This window comes from Callorhinchus milii, unplaced genomic scaffold (assembly GCF_018977255.1).
Source record: "Callorhinchus milii isolate IMCB2004 unplaced genomic scaffold, IMCB_Cmil_1.0 Scaffold10, whole genome shotgun sequence".
Classification (NCBI taxonomy): Eukaryota; Metazoa; Chordata; class Chondrichthyes; order Chimaeriformes; family Callorhinchidae; genus Callorhinchus; species Callorhinchus milii.
Genome location: NW_024704751.1, coordinates 15,879,109 through 15,889,260, shown reverse-complemented (window position 1 = coordinate 15,889,260; position 10,152 = coordinate 15,879,109). Strand labels below are relative to the sequence as shown.

General features: G+C 49.4%; 1 protein-coding gene across 1 annotated transcript; it reads left to right on the top strand.

Annotated features, from left to right (window-relative positions):
- Positions 1–432: 432 nt before the first annotated feature.
- Positions 433–8,810, top strand: LOC103179620 (cation channel sperm-associated protein 4). The gene is made up of 11 exons (XM_042338606.1): positions 433–480; positions 3,991–4,059; positions 4,457–4,600; positions 5,256–5,357; positions 5,865–5,956; positions 6,406–6,526; positions 6,796–6,929; positions 7,161–7,341; positions 8,008–8,219; positions 8,405–8,546; positions 8,715–8,810. The coding sequence occupies exons 1-11, from the start codon at positions 433–435 to the stop codon at positions 8,808–8,810; spliced, it is 1,341 nt and encodes a 446-aa protein (XP_042194540.1).
- The last annotated feature ends 1,342 nt before the right edge of the window (positions 8,811–10,152 follow it).

Here is a 10,152-nt window from a genome sequence, read left to right as displayed (position 1 = left end):
ACAGGAATCACTATGAAATGTAGTGACTGTGTATTTGTAGCCTAATGCAACTGCACAATTGCACACAGCAATGCTCCGCAATGGAGCGAGTTTACACGCTATTTACGTGTGACCTCCCCCACACCCCCCCCCCACCAAACACCCCGCAACAGAGCGAGCACAAGGTAACCCTTCTCAAGCACATGGTGGCGCAGGGCCGAAGGTGGACCGACCGCACGTGGCGCTCGCAGGGTTTGAATTGCCCGCGCTGGCGGGCGGGGGGCGGGGCGGGGAGCGGCGCCTGCGCAGAGCGGGCCGAACGCGGTCTGTGAGGTCACAGAGGGCTTCCCCTGTGACGTCAGGACGTGTGGAAGGGGGACCCGGCACGTGTAGCGCTGTCGGGGGGAGGGGGGGGGGGGGGGGGGTAGAGCCCAAAGGAGCAGCTGAGCCACCATGACCTTCAAAGGACAGGCAACTCTGCGAAGGTTCACCACCATCCTTGTGAGTCTTTGCCAAACTTTCACCAGATCCCCACCCCACACCCACTCACCCCACACACCCCACACCCCCCAACTCCCACACACCCCACCCACTCACCCCCCACCCACTCACCCCACACCCACTCACCCCACACACTCACCCCACACCCCCCAACTCCCACCCACCCAATATACCCCCCACCCACTCACCCCACACCCACTCACCCCACACCCACTCACCCCACACCCACTCACCCCACACCCACACACCCCACACACTCACCCCACACCCACTCACCCCACACCCCCCAACTCCCACACACCCCACCCACTCACCCCCCACCCACTCACCCCACACCCCCAACTCCCACCCCATATACACCACCCAACTCCCACCCACTCACCCCACACCCCCCAACTCCCACCCACCCAATATACCCCCCCCACCCGCTCACCCCACACCCCCCAACTCCCACCCACTCACCCCACACCCCCAACTCCCACCCACCCAATATACCCCCCACCCACTCACCCCACACCCCCCAACTCCAACCCACTCCCCCCTCCCCCCACCCACTCACCCCACACACCCCAACTCCCACCCACCCCATACACCCCCCCCCACCCACTCACTCACTCACCCCAAACCTCCCACCCCACACCCACCCAGGCTCCATAACTCTCCCCTGGTGGTTTGCCCATTCCACAGCTCTCCAGCTGACCAGACAATTGGGAGGATGCTCTCAGATGCTCACTCACACTGCACCCCCCCCCCCACCCCCCACCACCCATGTTTCTGCCCTGCACTTGCTGTGGATGGCAACACACCTTTTACCTGCTTGACCTCAAGGTGCACCTGGTTTTGAGCCTCCTGAGCCCATCTTACCTTAACATTCAGGCTCGCGCAGAAGTGTGGAAACTTCTTTAATTCATTCAATTCTTAATTTAGAAGCTGGTTTTGCACAATAAATAACAGGAATCTGCGCACTAAATAAAAATTGAATACATTTTCCACACCCCTGCACAAGCTTAAACCTTAAGCAAACGTGGATTTACAGGCTAAGGTTATAATTTTCATAGAGTCCTGTAGCTCAGGGGTTAGAGCACCCGCCTTGCAAGCGAGACACTTGGGTTCAATTCCAGGTCAGGGCGAAACCTTGGGCAAGTTTCCTTACTCCACACGCCTAATAATAATCCCTCCAAAACAAAAAAAACAATAATAAATTGGTCATTTTCAATCCACGACTGTTTGTGGGATACTGCTGTGCGCAATTGGCTGCCGCGTTTTGCCCCCACACAAAAAAAAACAGTCAATTCACTTTACAGCATATTCTGTGAAGCGCTTTGAGACGTCGAGAAGATGTGAAAAAGCGCTATATCAAATGCAAGGATTATTACTATTATTAATTTCCAGCCACAGAATTTGACTGTAGTCATTAAAACCCAGTTCACTGTGAGAGTTTGCTTCACATCTCACTAAATTGTGCATGTCCTATCTGCATTAAAAATGAGTCCACTTTATTTTTAGCCTAGACTGTAGATAAGTTGTTTGTTAGTTAGAAGCACTCTCGCCTCCAAGTCAGAAGTTTGAGGGTTCAGGTCCCATATTGAGATTTGAAGCTTACAGTTTGGGCTGACTCACCAGTATAGTATAGTGCTGTACTCGTTGCGTTGTTAGAGGTGCTGTCCTTCAGATGAGACGTTAAAACCAAGTTGCAGCCAGGATTTTCAGGTGGGTATTAAATATCCTGTGACACTGTTGGAAAAGAAAGGGTAGTTTCTCTTCCTGTGTCCTGGCCAACTGGTTAAATTGTTCATTCACTTCATTGTTGTTTGTGGGATCACGCTATATGCAACTTGACTGCTATGTCTGTCTATAAATACACAGTCAGTGCACCTGGCAACAATTCTTTGTGAAGTACTTTCAGCATTCTCGGCACAGTATGCAATGATTATGTGGAGTCCTGTAGCTCAGTGGTTAGAGCACTCGCTTTGCAAGCGAGAGACCTGAGTTCAATTCCAGGCAGAGGGCGAAACCTTGGGCAAGTTTCCTTACTCCACACTCCTAATAATAATCCCTCCAAAACCAAAAACAATAATAAATTGGTAATTTTCAATCTACGACTGTTTGTGGGACATTGCTGTGCGCAATTGGCTGCCGCGTTCGCCCACAAATATACAGTCAATTCACTTTACAGTGTGTTCTGTGAAGCGCTTTGGGACGTCCTCCCGACGTGAAAAGCGCTATATCAAATGCAAGGATTATTATTATTATTATATGGAGTTGTAACTCACTAACTGCAGACATGGCTGAGCTGAGCTGCCTCTGCATGCTCAGAAACCGAACCTTAAACTCCACAACTCTGTAGAGCAATTTCAGGCTGAGAACTCGATTGATTTTCCTTCTTAAAGCAAAGAAAATTGGAGGCTTTCAAAATCAAAGAAAGAGAATGAAGAAGAAACTGGGGAGTTGAAGTATTCAAACTCTCGGTGACCAGAAATACTGATCAGAACACTAAATATTTCAATACTCGGTGTGTGAGTGATATTTGGAGCACAGAGAGAAAACAGCCAATGTATAAACACAACAACTTTAAATTCTCAATAAAAATCCTGTTGAAATTCCCCTGAACTTTCCCTTTCCCTTTCCCCCCGCCCCCCACTATGTCACATGTTTAGCTCAGCAACACATTAAACCAATTCCCAAATAGTTCTTTGCGGATTCTATTGAGTAATCATTTATCTCAAAGTGCTCCTATGACTGCAAAAATTGGAAGGATTCTGTATTCTGTGGCAGAGCGAGAGCCAATTCAAATCTCAATCTCTTTTTTGTTCTCGGCGTGTGTGCTTGAGTGAGGCCAACCTGGGGCGTGATCAAATGCACACCCTCCCTCACCTGCCTTAGCATCCCACAGACACCTTCCATCATGGCCAGACTGACCTGACGAGAATGTATTCTAGAATAAACGGCGTGAACAAGAGATGGAAGGTTAACTGCTGCCTTTTGCCCACAGAATATAGAATAAGTCAATTCACTTTACAGTATATTCTGTGAAGCTCTTTGAGATGTCTTGGGGACGTGATAAGGCACTATATCAAATACAAGGATTATAATTATTTTATTATTATTAGGAATTCACCTTATTGTAAGAATCAATCCGGCTCATACCCCTTCATGAGCTCTGATATCGTGCATTGATTTTCGTTGGATCTCCATGATGCAAGGATGCCATCAATTCCATGCACTATGCAATATCACATTGACCCATTCTTCTGCACTATCTCTTCTTCCAGGCAGGGGCAAAACATGAAATATATATATATATATATACAGTATATCTAAGATACACTTACATGCCTCCTATGAGCCCAAATTCCCTCCAGTTTCAGGTGTTCTCCTCATGTCTTCCTCGGTGCTGACTGCCCACACCTGCTCCATACACATCGCGTCTCAAACGGTGCCACAGATTTGAGGCAAAAAATAAACAGATGTTTTCTGGAGTTGATCCCAGCTTTTCCCTTTCCCTCTTAGAACCCAGTCCAAAAGCGGAGATCGAGCATCCCAAAGGAGGAAGTTTATTTCAAATTTAAAAAGTTCAAGGTAACACTCCATCTGCTCCATCTCCTTATGTGTTGAGGCATAATATGAAAATAATTGTGTGTGTGTATGTGTTCGTGCGCCCGCGTGTCTGTTTGTGTGTATGGGTGGAGTGGGGGGAGGACAAGGGTGAGACGAGGCTGTGTTTGGGAAGATGCCCTAACCCTTATTGCTTAACCTTAACAATAACTTTAAACCAGAAGGTAACCTTGAGCCTAAAACCTAACATGTGCCACATGTCCTAGTTGTAATTTTTGAATGGTTTGAGTATATCTCTCCCCTCCACATCCACTCCTTGTTAGCGTAGTGGATAGTGTGAGGCTTCCTGCTGAAGGTGAAGTGGGGGGGGGGAGGGGGGTCAGTGTCGGATGTTCTCAACTATCCTGTGCTTCACTGTAAGGATGAGTGGGAGGCAGAAGAATACATTACCCAGGTGATGCTGCACAGTTTGCTGGACCACGTTTTCCTGAGGACTCTGGCGGTTGGGCTGCTGATCGGAACGTCGATCGTTATCAGTTTCCAAACTGAACCTTCCTTCTCAGAGGTGAGGCTGACCGTTCGGTCAGAGGTTGCGTAAAATGGGGATGAGCCGCAAAGGGAGATTTAGATAAGCCGGGGGCTCTGCAAGTTTGAGAAGAGATAGTTCCACCTGTGCAGACCTTATAAAACACAAGAAAGTAAATACGGAACGATCGTTTTGCCTATAAAATAAACAGTCAATCCACTATAATATATTCTGCAAAGCACTTTGAGATGTCTCAATGATGTGTTGAGGCGCTATATCAAATGCAAGGATTATTATTATTATACACAAAGACTCGGCCCCATGGGTTCCAAATAAAATGTTTTTAAATTGGAATCCAGTGTGACGGAGCTTCTTGCATTGTGGTGCCCCCAACTCTCCTTCCCCCCCAGCACTGTGCTGTGCTTTCAGCCTGGACTGTGAGCTCAAAGGCCCCTAACTGGGAGTGGGGGGGGGGGGGGCTCAAACCCCGACCTTCTGACTCAGTAAATCTCTCAGTGACTTTGCTGGTTCTGACACTGAAAGGAAGTCTCTTGTTGCCGATAGTAAATGAGTGTCGATTGTTGTGATGGTGACAGACTGCGAGGCTGTGATTGTGGGTCGCAGGGGGACACACCTCCTTGCTCTGCTCCGCTCATGTCTGGACTCTCCCTAACTCTCCGCTTCCTCCTCTCAGAAATACTCTCTGATTTTCACCATGTTCGAGCAGATTGTCACCACAATATTCTTCTGGGAGATTTTACTGAAATGGTATTACGGCTTCTGGATATTCTGGACGGTGAGTCCTGAGCGGCTGATATCTCAGTTCAGGGCTGATATTTAAAATTTAGAATTTATGGTTGGAATATTCAACGATTCCTGGGCATGGCGGAAACCTTAGGCAAGATTCCTTACTCCACACGCCTCTGTTTACCTAGCAGTAAGTAGGAACCAGGTTGATTAGCGGATCGCTTTCTGGAGGTGCTAATCCCTTAAAATAATAATAATAATTTTGTCGCTCAATCCAAAACTGTTTGTGGGACACCACTGTGCGTAATTGGCTGCTGCGTTTCAACCTTAAAAATATACAGTTAACTCACCTTACAGTATATTCTATGAAGCGCTTTGAAATGTCTCAATGAAGTGATAAGGCGCTATATCAAATGCAAGGTTTAATATTATTGTGATATCCTGGGTTAGCAGCTGATATCCCAGGTCAGAGTTCGAAGCAGTCAGTTACTCCTCAATGTGAAATCTTGCACATCTTTCCTCTTATTTCCACTCTCTGTCTCCTCCGCTCCTATAGGAAGGTTGGAATATCATCGATTTCTTGGTTACCTTTATCCTGTTTGTGGGACCCCTGTTTATTAAAGATCACCAGTTATTTTACGTGCTGAGGTAAGAAATACTCCAGTCAATAGGACTGCTTTGGGTGCTTTAAGCGTATTGGCACAACCTGGAGACAATGAACACCAGGCCAGAGTCGGGAAGAAGAAGCCCGAGGAGCGAGAAGCGGCTCCTCCCTCTGCGCTCGGCCCACTCGCTCTCTGAACTCTCCTGCGCTTTGGTGCCTTTGGAAAAATTCAGCATTTTGCAGGTGTGAGGATTCAGAGGGAAGTCACAGTTAGTGATTTGTCCATCTCTAGAATCCGGACGTCATTTCTCCCTCCCTCTCCCCCCTTTCCTCACTTGCTCCCTCCGTCCCTCCCTCCTTCCTCCCACCCCATTTCCCTTCCCCCCCTATTTGAATCCCAGCCACATCCTTGTTGCACCCTTGTTCCCCCGCCCACCCCCCCCCACCCACCGTATGTTTGTCAGTGTTGATGTTCCGCCTGCAGGGTGCTGAGGCTGTTTCGAATGGTGAAGAGCTTTGTGGCTATCAAGGGCCTTGCCGTCATTGTGCACGTGATCTTACAGTCCATCTCAGACATGGCCAACATCATCCTTCTGATCATTCTCATCAGTCTGGTGAGTGCAAGAAGAGCGGCACTTACACAGAGAACTTTTCACCGAGAACTTTTCCCTCTTAGCCCCTCTAGCTGGGTGGGCGATAGAGGGAAGAGGAGTGAGACAACTCAAAAGGAGATTGATCCTGTGACGGGAAAGGTGGTGGTGGGGCGGTGGGGGTGGGGTGGGGGAGGGACGCGGTCAGATGTCCTGGAGGGATAAGATTGGATGGAATGAACAAATGGGCCTTCTTCATCCAAGCCGATCTGGTGATCTTGTCTCTATCTCAGGTTTTCGCTGTCTTCGGGGTGATCTTATTCAGCACCAGCGTCCCCAATTCCTTCGGGAGTTTGCAGGAAGCCATGTACTCGCTGTTCATCTGCATCACACAGGACGGATGGGTGCAGATATACCAAGGATTTATGTAAGAGTTCACCAAGCACTTATGTGAGGAACAGCCCGACACTTTGTGAGAATGTCTGGAAAAGCGCGGGGACCGTGGATGAGGCAGTTAAATCCATGTTATTATTTTAAGAGGGAATTGAATAAATATCCAAAACTTTATAAAGGGGTTGTGGGGAGAAGGCAGGAGAATGGGACTCTCCAAACCATCTCAGACCAAGGCCTGTCCATCAAACTGCTCCCTCTCTTGTAGAGCAAACGGCGGGTTGATAATGTACGGAGGAGCGCTCTACCTCTTCATCTTCATCATCGGCGCCTCGTTTATCTTTGCCAACATCATGATCGCCGTAGTGACGGCCAACCTGGAGCAAGCCATTTCGGAGGAAGAGGAGAAGCGGCATCTGATTCAGAGAGGGTCAGGGTACATGGCACAGGTAGGAGCGACAGATCCCCTCCTTGTAACTGCTGGGTTGGGAGGGGGAGAGGGGATCGGGGGAGGGGGTGTGCAGAGAATACACAAGCACACACGCGTCCCTCGTTAATAAATCTGATAAACCAGATTCAACAAAAGAATGCCGTATAAAGGCAGGGGGAGTGCGGCCGGCATCTTTGACAATAAAGATGTTTTATTTGATGTTCAGTCTAGATTGTGAGCTCAGAATCTCCAGCCTGTGTGTGGGTGTGTGTGTTCTCTAAGCGCTCAGAGGCGAGCTCACATGAAAGGTGCTGTTTTTTCCTCTTAATTCCTTGTCCGCCCAATGCTTGACAACTATCTTCTGGAGTGGAGTCCTGTAGCTCAGTGGTTAGAGCACTCGCTTTGCAAGCGAGAGACCTGAGTTCAATTCCAGGCAGAGGGCGAAACCTTGGGCAAGTTTCCTTACACAGAGCCTAATAATAATCCCTCCAAAACCAAAAAAAACAATAATAAACTGGTCATTTTCAATCTATGACTGTTTGTGGGACATTGCTGTGCGCAATTGGCTGCCGCGTTCGCCCACAAATATACAGTCAACACTTTACAGTGTGTTCTGTGAAGCGCTTTGGGACGTCCTCCCGACGTGAAAAGCAAGGATTATTATTATTATTATTTCTGTTGCCAGATGAAAGATGATACTGAGTCGAGTCCTGAGCTGGACCTGGTCAACATAGACAACTGTATCCGGCATATGGGCACCGGGAACAAGAAGGGGCCCATGAAGTACAGCGCCATGGAAAACCTGAACCAGGGCACGTTCGAGGAGTTCTGCTTCGTGCTACAGTCAATGCAACAGAATCTGCTGGTGTATTCCAGGATCCGCAAAGAACTGGACAGGTGTGGATGTCTATGACTCTCCCTATAATGTTTACTGTCTCTGTACAGTGTTACTCTCTCTCTCTGTATAGAGTTACTCTTTCTCTATACAAGTCTTAGTCTCTCACTCTCCCTCTGTACAATGTTTCCCCGTTCAGTGTTACTGTCAGTGCACTGTGAATTGTCTGGTGTTTGGTTTTGCACAGCATATATTTGGAGGTGTCGGAAATGGAGGTTAACCGAGACCAGCAGACCCTGGTGAAGCAAGAGAAGAAAATGCTGGACATAATGGAGACTTTAGCAGGAAGGAAAGTGGACCTCCTGAACACTCTCTTCCCACTGGAAAAGGTAACGAGAGCAAAGCATCCACACTGGAACTCCCTAATCCCATTCCCTGTTCTCCCACTCCCCATCGTGTGCGTGTTGGGGGCTCGCTCCCCCACGAGAGCTCTCTACTCAGGTTTATTGCTATAAATACTCCCCCCACCCACTCCCTCTCCCTCTCTCTCCCTGCAGATGTCACAGATGATCAACACGGGCAGCCTTAAGATGGACAAGAACGAATCGGATGAGAATTCAGCGAAACATTCTGCAGTGCATAGGCCGCAGTGATGGACCCAGCCCTCGCTCGCTGCTCAGCTCAGCAGCTCACTGTAAATACCATCAGCACTGCCTCCCACACAGAGCTTGGTACCCAACCCAGTGGAGTCAGACTGACCCGGTGAAGGGAGTGGGCACACAGCGCAGACCCCCCCCCCCACCACCCCAGCCCAGAACAAGAGCCCGAGGGTCCCTCGCCTTCCCAGATTTTGCTCCAAACGCTGGGGAGCGGAGAGGAGGAAGGGAGGAGGAGAAGGGGGGGGGATTGCAGGGGGCACGGTGGGACTGTGATGTACCCCTTGTGATGGGGAGAGAGAGAGAGAGAGAGAATGAGAGAGATAGAGATAGAGAGCGGATTAAGGGGAAGAGGAGCAACTACGGCAGAGTTTTAAAAGAAAACCACCGAAGTAAGTAATGGAACGACGGGCAGCGGAGAGCACAGGGCTCAGCTCCCCCACCTTCGCCCCACTAACCCCCCTACCCCACCCCGCTCCTCCTCTGCTGAATCCCAGCCACACGGCGCAGCAGGGATGGTGAGGTTGGCAATGCGTGCCACATTGGGGTGGTGCAGGTCCAGTTTTCCAACCCCACCTCCCCCCACCCTCCTTCGCTCTTCGGTGTGGATCTGCCGCGCAAAAAAAAACACCCAAGAGGAAACATTTCGAGAGCAGAGCTCAGATGAGATTAAAAAGTCATTCCGTGACTTCAGTGACACGTTTGATCGGTCAATAAATTAGATAAATAAAGAATGTGTTAAATACGCACACGCTCAGGTCAGTTTTGTTCCGCGAGTTACCCCCCCGCTCCCCCCCAACCTCATGCCAACCCACCACCACCTCTCCATCTCTCTCTCTCTCTCTCTCTTGTTGGCAGAATGAGATGGGCGATAGTCATAAATTCCGGCCCCGGCTTTTTATTTCGCTGCATACATTTGAGGCAGAATTAATAACGGAACAGCATCTCGCAACCGGACGCAACGCCGGTTGTAATGGGGTGGTGGTGGTGGTGGGGGGGGGGAAGAAATGCAAACGCTTGGCTTCGGGCTTCACCGTTTTTAGCTTAACATTTTATAAGCTTCGATCCGGTGGGAGACTGCTCCCGAGTTAAGAGCGGTTTCGAAGCATTTAGGGCGACGTTTCAAGTCCGTGGCTGAGCGCAATTCTCAAGGGTTTTTCCCGCGGGGTGCACCAACTCTCTCAAGCCATCGGTGGAGGGTTTGGGGACGGGTGGAACCGGACCTGCGAAGTTTCACACCGCGTTTCCTTGGGCTTGGGCTCGGCGTAAAATTTCACCCCCACGGGGGGGAGGAGGGGTGGGGGTGGGAATTATCCGATGATATCCTCCGGTGATTCAA